Source organism: Panthera leo, chromosome E1 (genome assembly GCF_018350215.1).
Source record: "Panthera leo isolate Ple1 chromosome E1, P.leo_Ple1_pat1.1, whole genome shotgun sequence".
Lineage (NCBI taxonomy): Eukaryota > Metazoa > Chordata > Mammalia > Carnivora > Felidae > Panthera > Panthera leo.
In genome coordinates, this window is record NC_056692.1 from 14,488,371 (window position 1) to 14,510,312 (window position 21,942).

General features: G+C 43.6%; 1 protein-coding gene and 1 pseudogene across 7 annotated transcripts in view; one reads left to right on the forward strand and one right to left on the reverse strand.

Moving 5' to 3' along the window:
* SMG6 (SMG6 nonsense mediated mRNA decay factor) overlaps positions 1-21,942 on the forward strand; it is a 227,439-nt gene that overhangs the window by 36,511 nt on the left and 168,986 nt on the right. For all 7 annotated transcript variants that reach the window (XM_042914577.1, XM_042914578.1, XM_042914580.1 and 4 more), the window contains exons 9-10: positions 12,903-12,964; positions 19,640-19,785. In XM_042914577.1, coding sequence (XP_042770511.1) covers positions 12,903-12,964; positions 19,640-19,785 — 208 coding nt within the window. The remainder of the gene's footprint in view (positions 1-12,902; positions 12,965-19,639; positions 19,786-21,942) is intronic.
* Positions 6,632-7,011, reverse strand: LOC122205940 (annotated as a pseudogene).

Here is a 21,942-nt window from a genome sequence, read left to right on the forward strand (position 1 = left end):
ATGCTTATGTTTTCCCTTGCTAATGCTTTCTGGTATGCATAAGAATTTTTTGTTTGTTTGTTTGTTTTTTTGTTTTTTTTTTTTTTTTTTTTGAGAGGAAAGGAGAACTGGAGTAAAGATCAGAGATTTTGAAGGTGTTTGCCCTATCGTTTTGAACTAGATATTTTGGGTCTTGGGAACAAGTCCAAAAGAGACATGACTGACAAAAAACCAGATGGAAGCAGGCCTTGCCTCCAGTCACAGTGAAACTGAGTCTCTCACCAAAAGTGCTGTGGTTTGGCCTTAATGTCGAACTATCTGGCTGTTGGGGGGGTGGGGGGGGGAGTGACATCATGGCCTGCCTGCTTCTGGAGACGCTTGGATCCAGCTGGGATGTGGCGTCCCAGAAGTCCCGTGCTGCCATGTTTATAGCCTTGTCTTTGGTGTCCAGGTAAGTGCCAGGCTGTACCAGGTCACGTTGTCTGAGTGTAACCCATTTTTATTCTCTTTTTGCTAGCTAGACAAACCCAGTTTTCTTCTCTTTTTGCTGCTAGCTGACAGTGAGGTAGAGGTGCCTCTGTTGATAAAGAACAGATACAGAAGTTTGCATCCAAACCTGAATAACCATTTTTAACTTGAAACACTTTTCCTACGAGTTGACGCACCAGAATCCTTCCCTTATTTGGTGCCCTGCTTAAATCTGAAGCTTGCATGAGGTTGCCAGAGCTCCCTGTGTGCTGATTATTTGCTTTTTGGTACCCACAGCAGAGTGGTTTGCGAAACCTTCTTTGTGACCACATCTTTCTTAAACTGAAGCTTTGTTCTCCTTTGGGTTCTTAGATTAGTTCGTGCTCCTCCCTTTCCTGAGAGATTCGGGGGTTTTCCTGTATTGTGGTAGGTGGGTGGGCAGGAGAGTATGTTTTCAGATATTTTTTCTGGATTATGCACCGTCCCTTGATGATGGTGTGTGAATGTACATACGTTCTCTGACTCTTGAAGAACTATTTCTCTATTAACCAGGCAGATTGTGGATCTGTCTAGAGAAAATGTTAGGGTTTTTGTTTTACTAGTTTTATTATTGCTGTTTTACTGTTATGGAAAGCAAGCTCTTACCTACTTTTCTCTTTTCTCTCTTCTGGCCGGCGTTATCCTGGGGTGCATTTGTTAAGGGCTTCCACTGACTTGCAGGATAGGATCTGGACTGGAAGTATCTATTTCCCTTAATCTGTAAGACTTTGAACTAGTGGTCTCAGTGAGTGATAGCTGGAACCATTGGTGGGTTTTTGCTTGGGGTTGCTTTAGCTTTTGGCCTTTGTAAACATCCTTGGTGTCTGTCTTGTTTCTGCCCAAAAGGTTGCTTTCTTTGAGGCGCCTGGGTGGCTCAGATGGTCAGGCGTCCGACTTCGGCTCTGGTCATGATCTCACTGTTCGTGGGTTTGAGCCCTGCATCAGGCTCCATGTGGACAGTGTGGAGCCTGCTTGCGATTCTCTCTGTCTCCCTCTCTCTCTCTCTCTGCCCCTTCCCCACTCATGCTCTCCCTGAAAATAAATAAACTTAAAAAAAAGACAGAAAAAAGGTTGCCTGTTTTAAAGGTGAAAGATGGAAGAGCTCAGAGTCTGGAGTCAGACTGCCTGGGTTAACTTTGGGCAGGTCACGTAACCTCTCTGTGCTCTATTTTCTCATCCGTAATATAGAATTTATAGTATTACTAAACTCACAGCATTGTTGTAAGGTTAAATACATTAATAGACAAGGTGCTTAGAACAGTGCCATACGTATAGAAGGTGTTGTAGAAGTTTGGATTATTATTGTTAAGGTGCTTGGGTGTGTCACACTTGTTTTGTTCAGTTACAAAACTTGAGTTCTTACTGTCTAAATTGTGTTTGAGTAGCTTGGGATACTTTTAACTCCTAAAGCACAGAGTGTAAATTCAACCTGTCCTCAGTTGGGGACTGTCCCTGAGCTTCTGAAAGGTACAGTCCAATTAGGTGTTAGGCCACACTCCCCCCACCCCACCCTTGCCCCCCATCGTGTGGGTTATAAGCTGGGTAGAATACTGGATAGGTTCTTTCAATTCTTTGTTCTCATTGGCTGAGCCTTATTTATGCTTCAAAGTATGTCTTTTCCTCCTATTACATGACAAGCCAGAAATTGTAAAAGTATGAGTGTTATGATCTTTAGAACCGACTCTCTCACGTCCATCCATCTCTCTATTTACCTCTCCATCACTATTGATAATTTCTGTGTCCTGGGTTATAGAAGTGAATCATGAACTAAAGGATGTCATGGTCTAGAGCTGTGCCGACCAGTACGGTAGTAGCCATACTGGCTATTTAGATTAATTAAAGTGAAACACAGTTAAAATTTTAGTTTCTTAGTCACACTAGCCACCTTTCAGATACTTATTACCCATATGTGGCTAGTGGCCGCTGTATTGGTCTGTGAAGATAAGGAACATATCTGTCGTCCTGGACAGGAAGTTCTATGGACAGAGCTGGTCTAAAGACAGACACGGATGTATGTAAGATGTACTGTGGCGAATGAAATACTCTCTGAGGCTGCAGGATAAGGTGTAAGGTTCAGCCTGGAGGTAGAGGACAGGCAGAGCAAGGAAAAGTAGGACTGTACTAGATATAGAAAGGAGTACATGAGAAGGGTTTAGATAGAGATTGGGGTAGACAGAAGGAACATGATGAGTTTTGGGCACCACGAATAATTCTTTGTTGCTGAAAGGTAGGCCGTATCAGCAAGGGTAGAGGCGGGAGAAACAGCCAAAGGCCAGACTAGAAAGGCTATTTATTCACCAAGTATATTTATTGATTACCTTTTTTAAGCCCACTGTTGTGAACCAAGTACACAGAATCCTCACTGTCATGGTGTGTGTGTGTGTGTAAATCGGTGATAAGTGCTATAAAAACAGGATAAGCTTGAGCAGTGCTGCTCAAACTTTACTGCACAGTATAATCGCCTGGGGAGTTTTTAAAAATCCCAATGCTCAGGTCACACCCCAAGGTGTCACTGTGGGAATTAAATCAGTGTCTGGGGATGGAGGCCAGGCATCTGTATTTTTAAAAGATTTGCACGCCATTCCATTATGCTATAAAGTTTAGGAACCCTTGGACTAGGGACACAACTGGAAGCATGCTTGGCACATTCAAGGGATAGGAGGCAACAGGAGTGGAGAGTGAGTATTACATAGGCCTTTTATAGGAGACTGTAAGGACTATGGCTTTTTTTGTGTGTTCAGATTTTATTTTTTTATTTTTATTAAAATTTTTTTAAGTTTATTTATTTTGAGGGGGGGAGCAAGCAGGGGAGGGGCAGAGAGAGGGGGAGAGAGAGAGAATCCCAAGCAGGCTCTGCACTGCACTCTGTGCTGCACACAGGTCAGCACAGAGCCCGATGCAGGGCTCGAACTCACGAACCATGAGATCATGAGTCGAAACCAAGAGTTGGGTGCTTAACTGACTGAGCCACCCAAGCGCCCCAGGATTTTATTTTTAAGTAATCTCTACACCCACCAAATGTGGGACTTGAACTTACAACCCTGAAATCAAGAGTCATGTGCTCCACCAACTGAGCCAGCTGGGTGCCCTGAACTTTGACTTTTATTCTGATGTTAACTGTGGTCTCTTTTTGTCCCGTCTCTTGGGCTGGAATGTAGCAGATGGAGCTGCTGTTACTCAGGATCATATTCCTTAATTCCTGATAGAATTCTGATTTTCTTTGACTACTTTTGTTTGGGTTTTGTCATATTACCCTCCAAAAAGAAATAGATTTAAATTCTCATAAATAGTGATGAACGTGTTATTTCCCTACAGCATTAATATTAGTACTGCACTGTTTTTCTTGGGAGTTTTTTATATGTAGTACCTGGATAGCCTATTTAATCACTATTAAATCTCTGTGTTTTATATGTTCTTCATTCAGCAACCACTTACTGAATATGTAATAAGGTACCAAATACCATGCTAGGCCATTTAAAAATATTGAAAGGAAATAAAATATCCAAATTATCTCTAAAAGTGAAATCAGTGTTTCATTTAGTTTGGGACTTTTTCTAAAGACTCATACTTGGTTCTGGGCCACTGCTGGTCTCTATAGATTGAGTTCTTTAGAACTAGAACCCCTGGGACTTAGGGATGGCATCATGATTGTCGATGAGTGTGGAATGACTACTTCCTTTACCTTCCCTTTCTTTTCCATCTCCCTTACCATTGAGGAGTGATTGCAGCAGCTTCTTAAGGGGTCTCCTGGCCTCCGCACATTTGACCCTGGCCAGTTACCCCTTAGAAAACTAAAATTTCTAAACAGTAGCCAGAGTGTCTTTTCAAAAATGGAGGTTTGTTCATGTCGCTTCCCTGCTCAACACTTTTCAGTAGCTTAATTAAGATCAGACTGTTTAATAAGGAGTACAACTTGTACAGTTTGGCTCAGCCTGTATCTCCAGCCTCATTCTTGGAAAATCACCCACCTGGCCATGCCACTCTACCACATACCACTCTTGGGACCAGCACACATGCTGTTCCATTTGCTTATGTCACATAGACAAGATAACCCTACCTGCTCCAAAACTGTTTACTCAGCCATCAGGTTTCAACTCAAGGATCTCTTCCTCTGAGGTCTCTAATGCTCCTGCTGTGGAGGTACAGAGCATCCTGTACATCCCTAATCATGGTACTTTATAATTGTGTCACCCACAGAGCAGGGATCATCCCTGCCTTTGTTCATAGTTTGGGCAGAGCAGGGATCATGTCTGCCTTTGTTCATAGTTTGGGCAGTGTCATGTTCACAGAAGGTGGCAAGTAAGTTTTTGTTGAATGAATAGATGACCTTTCCACTCTCACACTCTGTTGGCCAATTAGTTTCTAAGATGGGTTTGAGCTTGCGTATGTGCCTTTAGAGAACTGTTTTTCTCGTTGCCCACCTGATCACTGAGTGGGAGATTCAGCCGTTTCTTCTTCTCTCTTACTTTACGCAGTGCAGACACAAGGTGTCCCAGCTCACCTACTTTTCGGGTGGATGGGCATGAGAGTTCCCAGGCGCTGAGAGAGATGAGTCAGAAAGAAGAGTCATTCAGAAAGTAGTCCAGTCAGAGCAACAGTGCTGCCCTTTGGCTGAACTTTCTCTCTCTGTATACCTTGGGATGTCAAGCTGGTGGCACTTTTGAGCTGGTTGTTACAGATCGTCAGACCACAGCACATGGATTCATAAACCTTAATCTGGCACTTTCCCTCGATTACGGATGTTTTGGGAAGTGTCCAAGGGCCCTCTGGCCTAAGAAAAACTTGATTGGCTTTGGGGGTGTACTGTTTCCACTTGGTCACTTAGCCCCATAGTGGCATTGAAGGTGAAAACGTGGAGGGCCCCATTTATATTTCTTTGAAGCCTTTGGGGCATTTGAGTTCAAAAGTTTTGAGAACAGAAGTCTTTGGTCATTTGGTGGTTTGTTTGTTTGTTTATTTGTCTGTTTTGGGGGGGGGTCCTATCATCAAATAGGATGGTGCTTACTCAAAATTAAGAAAGGTTAGATTTAGTTAGAATCATACATTTGTGGGCTTTTAGAATTGGCCGGAACACTATAGGTTGGTGGTTCCCCTGAGGTGGTAGGAGGTAAGTAGGTATCAGAGTACCCTGGGAGGTGGAGATTCTCTTAAACCACACTCCTCCTCACTACCCTTCTTCACCTCTCAGCCCATGAGAAACATTACTGTTTCCAGTAGATGTGTGTGGTAGCTCTCAAGTGTTCTGCAGGTAGAAAAACTTTTGAGACCGCAGTGTTCTAGATCTAGCCCAGGGATCAGCAAACTTTTTTTCTGTAAAGGGCCAGATGATAAATACTATAGGTCTTGGGGCCATACACTCTCTGCCGAAGCTATTCACCTTGTCCTTTGTAGGGGGGTTACCACAGACAAGATATAAACAAGTGAGTGTGGCTGTATTTCAATAGAACTTTATTTGTGGATGCTGAAATTTAAATTTCATATAATTTTCGTGTGTCATGAAATATTCTTTTGAATTTTTTTCAACCATGAAAACAGTATAAAAAACATTCTTAGCTCATGGTCCATATAGAAACAGGTGGCATTCTATCTGTTGACCTTCGGGCTGTAGTTTGCTGACCCCTGATCTAGCCCAGTGGTTCGTAAGTCTGGCTGCCTTTCAGAATTACGTGGAGACCTTTTAAAAATGCTGATTCGCAGTGACCTTCTCCCCTCCCCGAGGATTCTGATTCTGTAGGACTGGGGAATCTGTTTTTTAACAAAAGCTTTTCTTGTGATGCACACACACTCAGGGTTGTAGAATTACCATCACTGATCTCACTCAGCCTTCTCATTTTATAGTTGAAGAAACAGCCTTAGAAAGTTGATCTGACTACTCAGCAGTTATATAGCAAATAAATGGCACAACCAGAGTTTGAACCCAGGTCTTTAATTCTAAGATTAGTGGTCTCTGTTCATATCATTCTGTACTCATCCCTTTCCCCAATAAACAAATGAGCGGTAAATGTAGAATAGTCACAAACTCAGGGTTCCTTCTCCCCCCCCCCCCCCTTTTTTCCATGAAAGGGAAACTTTATTACAGTCCCAGGGCTTTGGGGCTCAGGCAGGAGGCCTCCCTGGGGACAAAGGAAGAGCCAGTGGAGGGGCTTCACTTGACCTTCTTGGAGCTCAGGTTGTTGGTGTGGCCGCACATCTTGCAGCAGTGACAGCGCAGGGGTGCAGGTGAGCCTAACTCTCACGGCAGATTGTCTTGTTGCAGTTGTGTTTCTGGGCCAGCTGGCGAGGGAAGGCTCGGAGATGCCACCTCGCAGACAAAGCACCAAGTGCAGGCTCGACTCTTTCTGGATATCGTAGCCTGAGAGAGTGCAGCCATCATCCTGCTGTTTGCCCACAAAAGTCAGATGCTGTTGGTCACGCGAGATGCCCTCTTTTGTTTTGGATTTTGGCTCTGACATTCTCAGTGGTGTCACTGGGCTCGACCTCACGGGTGGTGGTCTTGCCCGTCAGGGTCTTCACAAAGGGCTGCATGTCTGCGTCTGCGTCTGCCACGAGGCTGCTGCCACCAAACCGCTCCGCCATCTCGTCGACGAGGAAGAGCGGGGTTCCTTCTTCTTATGCCTAGTGCCACTCTCCCTCCTGAGAGCCGAGCGGGGACTCTAAGTTCTGCTGTCCCTCTGTTTGTTGGCTGGGTTTTCTGGAGCTGACTCCTGATTTGACATTTAGCCTAATTTCCCTCCGGTCTGCTGGCTTTCAGGAGAGATAATGAAGTAATAGCAAGTAAATTGCTTTAATGTAAGACCGTGTTGAGGCGGCACTAAGCTGCAGTGTGAGGACGAGAGCCGTTGTTTCAAGGGGTGCATTTCTTGGAAGAGGTGGTTTTAAGAGGCACGTTTCACACTTGAATTCACATGGCTCAGATCCAGCTGTCTAAGTAGGACATCTCTACATGGAACTTGTGCTTAATTAGAGCTAATTGAGCTGTCATTTTGCCCAGAACGGTTCAGGAGTGGAGAAACTAAAGGTGAGGAGTAATCACTGTCCCTGCTGTGCCTCAGCCCTGGTGTGGCTCTTTGGTCCAAGTAAGAAATGGGAGCATGATTTTGATTTGCTCTGTCTTCCTATGAGGCATTTGAGTCACGTTACTTGGCTTATCTGTACTTCTTTCTTTATATGTATCCCGGAAGGAGAAATACTGAAAGTCCTAAATGAATAATTTTTACCTTCATTAAATGATTACTGCATCACTGACTTACTGATAGGTTTCCACACTTGTGTTCCAGGCCCCCCTTCCTCACTTTCTTTATCATCTCCCTAGATCTCACTTCCTCCAAAGACTTTCCTGGCTGAGGTATAGTAACAAGGAGGGAAATAGAGTGCTTCCAGACACCTTCATAGCCGGTAGGCCTTGTCTTAGAATTTGGAGCGTAAATGGGGAATTGGCAAGTTGGTATGCTATTTGTTTATCTTTTGCTCTTGGACTGCAAGTTCCTTGGCAGTGGGGACCCTGTCTTGTTGGTCTCTGCCTGATTGTGCCTGGCATAGGAGGAGCACAGGGATGAAAGTGGACAGCATCACTTCGGCACTCACATGTTCCAGCACCCTGTGATCTCGGTGCTTTAGGGAGGCGGTAAATGGGCTTTGGTTGCATGCTCTGAAAGTCCTGGACATTTACTGACAGGTAATATTGAAATTTGGGTTTCCACCCATGTTGGCTCCTATTTAAGAGGACAGAGCCCCCCCGCTTTTTAAAACCTAATAAAGTTGTTGTTAATACTTGGCATATCTATAGAGGTGCTCCACATGTTTAAGAGAATGATAATTTATGCTCCCCACAACCCTGTAAAAATGCACATTGGAATTTCTTTTAATACTGAGTACTCTTAGGGGCGCCTGGGTGGCGCAGTCGGTTAAGCGTCCGACTTCAGCCAGGTCACGATCTCACGGTCCGTGAGTTCGAGCCCCGCATCAGGCTCTGGGCTGATGGCTCAGAGCCTGGAGCCTGTTTCCGATTCTGTGTCTCCCTCTCTCTCTGCCCCTCCCCCGTTCATGCTCTGTCTCTCTCTGTCCCAAAATAAATAAACGTTGAAAAAAAAAAAAAAAATTAAAAAAAAAAAAAATACTGAGTACTCTTAGTGTTCTTAAAATAATTCACTTTTCAGAAATTCAGTTTTCCACACAGCTGTTCAGAAGAAGGAGCAACTATTTAGGAATTGAAATTGGGCAGATTTCAGACTTCTCTCCTCATGTGTTGTATTGCTGCTTCTGAGCACCTTTCTCCTTCCTTGCTCCATAGTTCACAGAGCACTTAGGCAGTTCTGAGTGACAATTGCCAGGGCTTGTATAAAACATTTACACCTCAGAATGCTTTAATTTGTATTATTTCATCTTATCCTTTCAGCTCTGAGTTAGGTGGTGTCAGTGGTGGAAATTCCATTTTATAGTTGAGGAACAACCCAAACTATTTTACTCACAATTCCATAGTTAATGGCAGGACAGACTTCATTGTGAGGGTCCAGGAACCTACCCATTAATGGCTGCCGCCATTAATGCCTCTTTGGTCATTGCTTTTCGATGGTTTATAAGAGGCTCAGGAGTCCATAGTGAGTTGGTTTTGAACTTGAACTGAAGAGCAAAGAGCCCTTTAATAATTCTAACGTCCTCTTAGGGCTATACCCAAGAAGCATTTTTAGTTTTTGATGAACAGTATGTAAATATGTGAGGAAGACCTGGAAGCAGATACGCTCACTGTTGAAAGAGTAACACTTCTTTCTGTACCTGAGTGACACCTGAGTGTATTCAGAATCAGAAAGTTGCCAAAATGGAAACCAGTACAGGGTACTGTGTTGGAGAAGGAGGAAGTTCAGACTAAGACTTTCCTACCTACTATGGACTTACCAGTTAAGTTTCCCAAAAATTTTGCAGGAGTACTAGCTGATTTCATATTGTTACATGCAGTAACAGTTGATCAACATGTAACAAATCTATTTCCTCAATATAACATGCCTTACCTCTCTCTAGAACACATCTGCTTTTTTAGCTTTTTTATGACTTGAAGTATTGTTGGTGACTAGAGAGAGAAACTGTGTTTAGGGTGACAGATACTTCTAGACTAAAAATAAAGCAGTGGTTCTCATTAACCAAGCTCAGGGAGAATGTGTGTGCAGTTTGAAAAAGTTCCCTAAGATTCGCTTCACTCTCACTTGAAGCACAATGCGTTGAGATCTACTTTTTACTAGATACAGTTGAAATATGATAATGGCAAGCATGAATTGTGGTCTTAAGTGGGCTTCATCTACTATCCTAAGTGAAGGGTCTTTGGGAAGTATACATAGAACCACAATATTAACAAAGCCTCTTGGTGCTCTCATTTTAATCTAGGAGGTATTATGGGTCATACAGTATGAGTTTTCTACCTAATCGGAAACCTTAAAAGTAAAACTGAAGTGCTTTTAGTTACTCTTACTCCCTCATCATCCCTTCCTTTATGAATAAGCTCATCCATTCTTTTCCTGAGCTACTTGCATTATAAGGGAAGGAGAACTTTAAAAAAAAATTTTTTTTTTTTTTACATTTATTCATTTTTGAAAGACCGAGAAAGACAGAGTACAAATGGGGAAGGGCTAGAGAGAGAGGGAGACACAGAATCCGAAGCAGGCGCCAGGCTCCGAGCTGTCAGCACAGAGCCTGATGTGGGGCTCGAACTCACAGACTGCGAGATCATGACCTGAGCTGAAGTCGGCCGCTTAACCGACTGAGCCACCCAGGCGCCCCCCCCCCCCCGCTCTTTTTTTTTGGAATCAGAAGACCTGAGTTCAAGTTCTAATTCTGCCATTTGCTGGCTTAAGTTGGTTAAATTTCTGAGCTGCCTTGGGGCTTTGGGGATGGTAATTGGCTTGAATGAGAGGAATTAACCTCATTCTGTGCCTACCAAAGTATGCTGTATGTATAAATATAACCAGTTATAAAGGATTCTTCCTGGTTATGGGTGAGTTAACTAGATTATGATTGATAGCTGTGGGAAAAGGGATAATTGAGTTAAAATTGGAATATATAGAGAGAATTTACATATTTTGCCTTTTTATTTTGAAATAATTTTATATCTGTAGAAAAGTTGTAAGAATAATCCAAAGAACTCTGTATATCCATCACCCAGATTCTTCAGTTGTTCACATTTTACCACTTGCTTTATCATTCATTGGGAGAGAATGTTCAGCTAAAAGCTGAGTTTACAACATGTCGAGCATGCTTTTACTTGCCTTATCTCATGTGCCATTCTGTTAACATATGGGTACTGTTACCTACATTGTGTAGAAAGAAAAATTCAGAGAGGTTAGATCAGTTGCCTGGGATTCCACAGCAGGTAAATGGCAGAGGTTTGTTGTAGATCTAGAGATTTGCATTCTAGCCCAGGTTTTGCCACTAGCAGTGGTATAACCACTGGCAGTTTATTTTATAGCACTTCCTTTGTTTTCTAGCAGTTTCCCTTCATTTCATGGTACCCAGTGTCCCTGGCCCTGACTCACCTCACTATAGAGATAGGTTACTATTTATGAAGTATCTTGAGCTTTTTAGCTATATTAATCAGTGTTTGCTCTAGTATTGCTGATTAAATATACTTTGTTTAAGCAAAAATAAAGACAAGGCCTTGTTTTTTTAACAGTATTTTATTTTGTTTTATTATTTTATATTTTATATTTTATTTTATTTTATTTTATTTTATTTTATTTTATTTTATTTTATTTTATTTTATTTTATTTTATTTTCAGGAATAGAATTTAGTGATTCATCACTTACATATAACATCCAGTGCTCATCCCAACAAGTGCCCCTCTTAGTGCCCATTACCCATTCAGCCCATCCCCCCACTTATCTCCCTTCCAGCAACCCTCAGTTAGTTCTCTGTATTTAGGAGTCTCTTACGGGGGTGCCTGGGTGGCTCAGTCGGTTGGGCGTCCAACTTCGGCTGAGGTCATGATCTCATGGTTCGTGGGTTCTAGCCCCACGTCGGGCTCTGTGCTGACAGCTAGGAGCCTGGAGCCTGCTTCAGATTCTGTGTCTCCCCCTCTCTCTGCCCCTCCCCTGCTCATGCTCTCTCTCTCTCAATAACGAATAAGCGTAAAAAGAGTCTCTTATGGTTTGCCTCCCTCTTGGTTTTCATCTTATTTTTGCTTCCCTTCCCCTGTGTTCATCGATTTTGTTTCTTAAATTTCACATATGAGTGAAATATGATATTTGTAAAGACAAAACCTTGTATGCAGAGTTTGGTGTTGAAGTCATTGGTGAGGTATGAGTATCCTCCTTTTCCCACATCTAGCTTCCATATGAGGTAGATGGAACTGCCATGATTTGAGGATAAAGCAGAAGAGTTTTTCCTGTTAGGCGAAGTATCCAGGGGTGCTGGACTATTCCTTGTCCTGAGCACCCCCTTGACATCAGATTCTTGACCCTTCTTTCTGTCTGGCTACAGGGCCCTGAGCATTTTGGTTCTGTAAGACCAGGAAAAGTGACAACAAGGTTTGGTTTTCAGATTATCTCCACTTTCTTTGAGTTCCTCTCCCTCACCTCCTTCGTTTGATCAGAGGAATCTTTCTCCTCAGTTTTGATAGAAGTAGATTTTCTGGAACCTTGAACTGAAGACTATAAATTTGGTAGCTCCTGGGCCAGATGGGACCGGCAAATGTATGTTTTGACTTGCCTAATGTGTAAATTTTTTTCATTAGTAGCCAACATTTAAAAGCCAGAAGGTTTCATATAAAAACCTAGCTTTTAACTTTTCCTTAAAAGGGGGCAGGTGGGGAGGGGGGAAGAAATTATAAAACTGGGCCTACAAAGAGCAGACCTGGACTGGAACGGCCATAGAGCACTACTGTCCTCACCAGCCTGTTTTGTACCTGGCCCCTGTAGACACTTGAATTTTCAGTTCCAGACCTAGAACTTGAATTTTTGTTTTAAAAGCTGGGTTTTTAAATGAGTTAGTTAGTTACCTTATCCTTGGTTACGAAAGAATCCTGCTTTCTTGGGTAGGTAGAAAAATAGCTTATAAATAAGATTGGGGCCTTACCAAAATCAGAGTATTTCCCCTGCCTTTTCACTGTTTCATTTCCATCATTGTGGGGCCAGATTGGCTCCTAGATCTCAGAGAGCGGCAGTCATCACTTCATTCCCTGCACAGAGGCACCACTGCCAGCAGAGGGTGCTGTCGGCTCACCGAGCCTGCTGTCATGTTGGCTCAGCTGATCAGCAGCTGTTGGGCATGTGCCCTGGGTCTGTTTGAGACATTGGGCATGTTCATTTGGTTCCCATCCCTAGTGCCCACCCCTTAGACCCTGGCCAGGTTATTGTGTCACTAGGGACTCTGTTCAGTAACAGGAAACTGGGGAAAGTTTAATTGTTTTCTCCTCTCTCTTTTTCCCATGCAGCTGAACAAAAGGTTCATCCTCAGTTTTCTCCATGCCCATGGGAAGCTGTTTACCCGGATTGGGTAAGTGTGCAGGATGTTTATTTTATTTTCCTACATTACAAGTCATTTTGGAATTTAATATTGTTAGCAACTAGACTGTGTTTGTAACTGAGGGCACAGGGTGTGAATTCTTAGAGGGCTCCACCTTCTCTTCCCTTCACTCACTCTGCTCATGAAGTTTGGGAAATATTATTCTGCATCCGTCTGTCTCTTCTTTCTCTACCTTTACTAAAGCCCCCTTTAAACACCCATCCCCCACTGCTAGTCCCTCTGGTTTCTCTTTCCTTTGCCTTTCAGCCCAGCCCCTAGTGATCTCCTTAAGGAAGTCATACTCAATCCCAGGGGTCCTCCTTAGGGAGACTAGCGTCCATTAATTTTCCCTTAAAGAGGAGGGTAACATTTGCTTTCCTCTAACATTTTCTCTTCCTTCTGAACCATACCCCTTTCTTATCTGCTCAGGCTCCTGCCCCATATTGCTGATCCCTGTAAATGCCGAGATTTTTCTATGGTTTCCCCATCCGCCATGGTTTTACATATAAATCTCAGGGAAAGTGGTGTGTGCAAAACCCCTGTTACTTCACGCATTAAGTCCCTGGAAAGAGATTAGGTTTTGAGTATTCCTTTGGTGGATCAGAGTTTTTCCTTGCTGTATAAAACTAGAGATCCTAAAGTCTGATGTATGCCTGCATACCAGAATTGAGGTGTGCTGAGGGCCCTTGTAGTCGAGGAGAGGAATAAGTGGCAGTGCTCTCTGACCAGTCTTCTACTGCGTTTTAGTATTTTCTGAATTGGAGGTTTTATTAGGAGCTACCCTTTGAGGTGGTATCTTTTGGATTATGGATCCCCCAGGTTGTTGTTAGTATTTCCCTCTCACTTTCTGCCATAACCTTCTAAGTTTATCTATGATGCTCTAGAACGTTTTCCTAGTGGGAGAAGCTGAAAGGCTTTGTCCCGTTTTAAGAAACACTATTCCATGGATGGTGAACTAGAAAGTGTGCTTATTACATACTCATTTGTCATCAACCTGGGCAAGAGTGACAGTGATGGCCAGCACAGGGGGTACTCTTGATTTTGAAATCACTTGGGAAACCTAGAGCAGTGCCAATAGATGCATCTCTAGTAGAAGAACTAAGTGTGAAGTAATTCACTCGTGAAAAGGAAATCAGGTGTGTCAGTAGCTCCTCCCTACCCCCCCCCCTCCCCCCCCACCTTGTAAGCTCTACTCTGGCAGTTTTTACTCAACACTGTTGTATCCCTAGTGCCTGGCATACGGTACCTACAGCACATATTTACTGAATGAATGAGTAAATCTTTACAAGAAATGATAGGTTGTGAAAGACTAGAGAGAAGGTTCCTAGTGTTCTAGGAGGTAATAGTAGACCCAGTCCAATCACCAGTGAGTCATGTAAAGCTACAGTTACAAGGTAGGCAAGATGATACCAATATCGTTTCATAAAATTAACCCATCATAGCAGGAAATATTGTTATGCTGCACCTAAAATAGGAACTATGGTTCCTTATCTCTTTGTTATCTTTTTTAGTTATCATTTTAAAAATCTTTCTTTCCCTTACTACCTTTCCACTCCATATTTCTCTCCTTCTCTCATTTTCCTGTGTTTTTTCTTTAAATGTTCATGTACTGTGTTGTTCCAAGTCAGTATTTTTCAACCTTCATACCGTTGATATTTTGAGCCTTAGAATTCTCTGTTGTTGGAGGCTGTCCTGTGCATCGTTACGATGCACATCTTATGATGGTTTAACAGCATCCCAGACTTCTACCCACTCCATGCCAATAGTGTCCCTTCCTCTTCTCACCAGTCATGATACTTATAAATGTCGCCAGACAATGCCACATGTTCCCTCCGGGGGAAAAAATTGCTCCTGGTTGGGAACCACTGTTCTGTTAGAGATTTTGGCTAAAGAAGTTATAAATCTTGGTCCAGAACGTAGAAATATTTAGGATATATTTTTGTCAGGTTTAAGTATTAGGTAGAACTTTACTTTTGTTGTCTTTAAAAATTCTCATAGATATTTTGGAAGATGTCAGGGAAAGAACCACAATAATGATTTAAAAGCTAGAAAATAATTTCTGAGAGGAGAAATTAATCTTAAGAAAATTAAGGTAAGGGGTGCCTGGCTGGCTCAGTCAGTGGAGCATGTGACTCTTGATCTCAGGGTTGTGGGTTCGAGCCCCATAGTAGGAGGAGAGATTGCTTAAAAATAAAATCTTAAAAAAATTAAGGTAAAAAAAAAGGTCTAGAGACAGCTGTGGGGTACCCTAACTGTATTTAAATATAAAAGAGTCATAACCAGATAGTTTTGATTCCTGTGGGATGACAGTAAGAGAAAATAGGCTTATGTTACAGCTGAAGAGACTTGGTTTAGGTGTAAGACAATTTCACAGAGAGAAGATGTTTGGGAATTTTCTTCTCGGGAAGCTTTTGAAAAAGAATAGATTATCTCATTTGTCAGAGGTGGTTTGTTGTGGTCCAGATTATTTTTCAGGACCTCTTCCATTTTTGCACGTAACACATTCTGTTGGCAAAAAGATAAGTCCAGTCTAGTTTCACCTTCATAAAAAATGAGTTACAGTCGTGTTCGCATAAGGAAAATATATGTAAATTATAGGCAGTCCAGCCCCCTTGATGAGTATTCTTCTTGTGCAGACCTAGAGGTAAAAGAATTGAGCCCCATATTTATTCTGGAAGGCAGAGACAGAAGTAACTTCTATTGGAGGAAAAAAGAAGTATAGTAGTCTGTAAGACTAGAAAAGCAGGGAGCCCAAACCACACACAACAACATGGACTGGTGCCTAATTACCAAGAAGATGTGAAATGTGGGAGGCGTTGAAAACGAATTAAGAGTGAGGAGATTGTAATGGGGAGCAGCTGAAGACACATCCACTGTCCCGCCTGCCTTTTGAGAAAAGCCCCGGGTTACGTTGCTCTCCGGGCCTGTGTCTTCTCTGTGCCAGGTGTCCCAAATGGCATCCATATCTGCTTGAGTGCCTACTGTGTGCATCATGACCCTCCTTCCTCAGTGTCCAGGGGAAAAGAGCATTAGATGGCCTCAGGTGCCAACAAGAGTTTGTTGTTTTTTTTTTTTACCACTGACTAATTACAAGACCTCGAGAGGGAACAAGTCAAAGCCTCCTTGGACTTCAGTTTCCTTATCAGTAGTTTAAATAGATGATGTCCAGGGTCCACTCCAGTCCTTATGTTCTACAGCACTATGAAATTTTTTTTCCTCTCGTTTTTACCCTGTCACATGGCTTAGTTTTGTTTGTTTTTGTTTTGCTACTGGATTGCTCCTTATCTTGTTTAGTTTTTAAAAATTAAGAAGTTGAGAAAAGTTAAGGAGCTTGATTCTTTTCTGCAGAGAGTGTCATCTAGCCCCTATGTGTTCCTCAGCATTGGAGAGGTTGGGTCCTGCCCAGTTAGTCACTGTCTGAGTCACTCCCGATTTAGGTCCCAGTGTTGTCTGAAAGACAACTTTCTTGAAACGGCCATTCAAATGAGACAAGGTGTCTCTAGAGATCATTTCGGAAAGCAGTCTGTAAACACTCATCCTGAAATTTATTGTATCTTCTGCAGTTTTTAAGGATAGGGACCGAATCCTCTCAGGCGCAGGAGAGGGACTGAGTCAGGGATCCCATATGGTTCCTCACAGACGCTTGCTTTCCTGGTGAGAGGCTGATCAGACCTGCGCCTTGACTCCCCTGAGAGAGGCTGGGAAGCCGGCAGCCTGTGGACTTTTGATTTGTGACAAATAGAATGATTTTGCCTCCCATTATTGCCTTGGTTAAAGTTACCACTTTAACTTTTACTTACTTGCCTAGTCACGCTGTTTGCACAACTTCAAGGTCTCTTGGAATTCAAAGCCTGATATATTTATTTTGGTCTTTGAATTGTGAAAAATGCAATGTTTATGTCTTGATTTATTTTTAAAATTATAAATGTTTTATATACAAAGGCCAGACGTATTCATTGTAGGGAAAATCTATTTACTGCCTATAGTGCTCAGTGTAAAATACTAAGAAAGCCCAACAAGAGAAGAAATAAAAAATTGCCCATATTCTCACTATCCAGAGATAACTTTCCATCCTTAACATTTGGCATATATTTTTATCTTTTTTTCTATACATATCCCCCCCACATTTATTTTTGTTTTTTACAAATATGCTTAACAAGGGATATTAAACTACTTTAAAACTGTTTTCATTTAATATATATTGAACTTACCCCCACATGATTAAAAATGTAATACAACTTTTAAAAAACAGAATTCAGTTATATGGATGTGCCATCTTAATAATCGGCTATTGTTGGGCATTTTAGGCTGTTTCCAATTTTTTGCTGTTATAAATTACCATCTTATGCTTTCTGTCTTCCTCCTCTGCTGCTACTGTTGCTGCTGCTTTTATAATTTTATAAAACTTTAAACATAAATTGTATGTTGTATTTATCTCCACTTTAATATAATTTTTGTTCTGTGATATGGGTGGAGCAAAGAGAAACATAAAACTGCTCACAGGTAGTCTGAGGCCAAAATCAGCAATTTAGTGACAAAATTGGGAACTAGAAACCCTGTGATTGAGTCCAGAGGAAAGATCTTTTATCTGTGCGTCCCTCAGTTACTAACTGAGCTGATGTAGTCTGAGTGGATTCATCTTCCTTCTCGTAGCTCAGAATTGAAGTATTCTAGTTTATATCCTTATGTATTTGATGTTTACTTTTGTTTTCATCATGTTGAACTAGTTGAAAGGCAAAGGGAGGATTTTATTGTAATTAAAAAAAAAAAAAAAAAAAGATGTGGACATTTGACCTGGTGCTCGTTTGAGATTCCAGTCTGACCTAGGGAGTTAATGGATCTGTTTCAATTTCCACCCCAGGGAAGAGGCTTCCTCAGACACAGCTTCGAAGCAGGACTGTCCCACGTGACACTTCTGTCATGTCATTCCGTGCTGGCTCTCTACTGCTTTTCAACACGGAGACACATGGCTCTGAAACTTGCCCATTGTGGCTGCTTTTCAAGCAGAGTGAACACTGCTATTCTCGTAATGAGAAGTGCTAGCCCCCTCCCCACCTCCAACCAGAAAGAGTGCTGCACAGTGTCAAGATTTAAAATGAAACCTTTGTTATAGCCCATGGGGAAAAATGGATCCATTCCAGCCCCAAACATATCACTCTCTGCCATTCCAAACCTACCAAGAGTTTTAATGGTTCTGAAACTTCTGGAAGGAAAAACAAGGTTCTTTTTTTTCCCCTCTTGTTTTTTGGGGAGGAGGGGCACTGAAATGGCACGTTGGGGAAAAAAGCAAATACATGGCATGTTTTGTGCCAATGAAAATGAGGACAGCTCAGCAGAGAAGGGAACTGAAGTATAAACTGTAATTGACCCATAGCTGTGGCATGACTCCTGGGTACCAGGAGGTCAGTAATAGGAGTTGCCATCCAAGGGCAAGGAATGAAGATTGCTAAAATGCCAGAAGGCTCTGGAGCTTCTTTCCTAACCCCTGGAGGCTACTATTCAGTGGGGAAAGGGCCAAGGTTCAGGTGAAACCAGGAGCACCTTTCTCTAGGACCTGAAACTGTTGCATCTTTTGAGAAGGATTCCCTTCCCTGTGGCTTTCCAGAAGCTATTTATTAATCCCGCCTGGAGCTATTCCTCACCCCCACCCCCCTACCCCCAGTGTACCACAAGGAGTTTGTTTGTTTGGGGGGGGTGGGGGTTGAGGATGGATAAAAGATACTTTGCTGACCACGAATTGTTCGGCATGGCTCTAAGGCCCATGTGCCTGGTTTCTCTCTCTAGCACCAAGTCTGAATTTGCTTTTTATTTTCTGAGGACTTGGGCTGTGGTTTGTTCGTGTTGCCAAAGGAGCTCCAGGCATGCACCACTGTTTGGGATCCAGTGGCCACATTTGGCAAGCAGTGGTTTGAATGACCTCTCTTTAGGAGCCCTAGGTCACTGGCTGGATTTCTACCTCCCTACATTACAGGCTCTTCCTGTATTGGGAGTGGCAGTTGGCCAGGGCATTATATTTCCACTGGCCTGAAAACATACAGACCCTGATGAGCAGAGGCTTGTGAGAGGGAGGAGGACAGCAACACAGGAAAGACTGAAACACATCATTAGGGCCCTTGGGCTAGGGATTCTTCAAGGGGAAGTTTGGGATCCTTAGGTGGAGCAGTTAGTGCGATAGCACCTGAAACACAGCAGCAGAGCTCGGTCTGGTTTCCTGAAGCGAAGCCTCGAGTGAGGGCTCTCTAGATTCATGAACCTCTTTTTATAGAATAGTTTTCATACCAGAGAGTTTGGGGAATATGTAGGTTTTAGAGCTTAAAGAAAATTCGTTCACTGTTCACAAAAACCGATTGTTTCACAGAGAAACTTTGACTTCAGCTTGAATCCACTTACTGCCAGGGGTTAGGAAATAGCATACCAGAGCATAATAACTCAGAGCAACTTATCCAGAGGTTGAGTTGTTTCCATCCCTGATCAATTCTTTCTCTTAAATGTGGTCGCCACCTTAGGATACCAGGAAGGTTTGTGAAAGAAAACGTCCTAGGCATTAGTTGTCTGCTTTCAGAGAGACACCGTGGGATGGGACGGGGGGGCCGATTTTGTGTGTGCGCGTACACGCCAACTGCTGTTGGGCACATACCTCCCTGAATGAGCTGGCTGTGTTTGTAGGATGGAGACATTCCCTGCGGTGGCTGAGAAGGTCCTCAAGGAGTTCCAGGTGTTGCTGCAGCATAGCCCCTCTCCTATTGGAAGTACCCGCATGCTGCAGCTTATGACCATCAACATGTTCGCTGTGCACAACTCTCAGTTGAAAGGTAAGGAATGTCTCGTTTCTTTATCTACACAGGTAAAGATTAATCTAGCTTCTTTCCTATGGTACCATATCACTCCATTCACCTGATACACACGCGCGCGTGCACACACACACACACACACACACACACACACTTCTCTTATCAGTGTCTCTCCAATTTTCAATCTACTCTCTGAAATCTGTATGACTCTCTAGTGCTTGGGTGGGATGAAAGGAGGGAATCATGGGTATGGAGCTTAATTTGCAAACCCAGAGATGCTGTTGCACATCTGGCCATGCTGAAGGCAGCAGCAAGGCCTCTTGGAGGCTGCAGACCCAGAGCCTCTCCCAGGGGAGAGGCATTGCTGAAATGTTTCATTGCAGAGACCATACGCTTGGCAGGGATTGGGAATAGCTGTTTCTGGACTCATGTACCCTGTTTGTTCGATATGGAAAAGTCTAGTTCCCTATGGGCTATCCCTTGTGGGAGCCTGCCAGGGAGTACGAACAGTGAATTGATGAGCTTTGGTGACTCAAGCTGGAAGCACAAAAATCACCAGGCCCAGAATTTGGCTATCATACTGGTGTGCATTCTGAAATGCTTTTCTGAACACTGGGGTTTTTAACACTGGGGAGGGAGGGGCTGATTGGCAGCAGTTTTAAATGTTCTGAGGACCAGGTCACTGTTGAAGGATGTTACCAGGATCCCTCCCCTCCACCCCACTTAGGTAAGGATGATGTGGTTTGACTTGACGGAGCTATGCAGCGCGAGGGTGACATTGTTTTGTGTGTTTATTTGGTCCATGCTGCCAAAGAACCGTTTCGGAGCATTGACAGAGACTGTTTGGTCTCAGCGCTTGTTATCGGAAATGCCAAGAAGTGGGATTTGTCCCGTGCAGACTCTGTTGTAAAACAGACCTGGCCTTTCCGGACAGAGTGTTGCCAGTTCTCTTGTTATATCTCTTCTTAGTGCTTTCTCCCTCTGAGGTGGATTTACTTCCCTTCCCATTTGTGTTTGGGGGTTATGCTTCAGCTCGCTGGTGTTGGGGGGGGTGGGTGGTGGATTTCTCCCCAGATGAGAGTGTATGCCACACTTGCCCTCGACACTTGGCTCCTCCTGGGACACTCTGCAAGGTCCTCTGCTGCTCCGCCTGCGTTTTCAGTCATATCTGAATCTTAGAGGATTTTCTCATCTCGTGCTGCCTGCTACAGCATTTAGAATTCCCAGCAGAAGTCGAGATGCAGAGGCTTGGGTGCCTTTTTGAGGCTGGCTCGTTATTCCTGAGAACACCTCTGAGGAAGCACGCACTCCTGAGGCGGCAGCGGGAGTTTCCAGGAAGGAGGAAATAAAGTGTGTGAAGTGCTGTCATCGTGAGGCTTGAAGTCCAAAGGGGAGGGGGATTGATTCCTTCACCGTTGCTCTGCTGGTTCTGTCGAGTGGGAGGCTCACCAGACTCGGGAGATGCCCTCCTGTTTATTTTCCTGCTTCCCTCCGGCAGCAACACAGAGTTCAGGGAGTTGCCTGTCACAGAACCGCAGCCTCTGCCAAGGTGTGGTTCCGGCCTCAGGTGACCTGTGGTCTCAGGAGGTGTGAATGTAAAGGACCTGCAACTCTTGCCTGTGAAGCATCTGTTGTCAGCAGCTTCTGCTCCATGAAAAGGAATGCCTTGGCCTTTTCATAGGCCACGAGTGAGTCCTTTTCTTGTAGCTGCTATTACGTAAAGGTTAAGAAAATATGGGTGAAAGGAAGGTGAGATGGTGAGAACGGAGAAAGAAGAAAATAGGTGGTTCTCCCATTTGAGGCCAAGGTTCTTTTTTTTAGGACTCTTCCATCCGTGGTCAGTCATAATGAGGACCCGCTAGCCAAGAAGGACATGTCAAAGCCTGTGCTTGACTTGAGACCCTTCTCGTTTCTGGCCTGGTCCTGACGCTTACCTCCATGAGGCAGCTGGGGCCAAGGGGAGTAGGAGCTGAGGTGGTCAGAAGCTCCAAGAGCGTTTCAGGGAAAAACAGCCCGGGCCACAGGATATAACACTCAGCTGGGACAGAGAGCTCTGCGGACGTGCTGCCAAGTACCCGGTGTGCAGTTGAGGCGGCCGTCCAGACCCCACTGTGTGGGCTGCCATTGGGAGAGGGGTGAGCAGAGCACTCAGCGGGGCTGGTTGGTGGGAAGATGCAC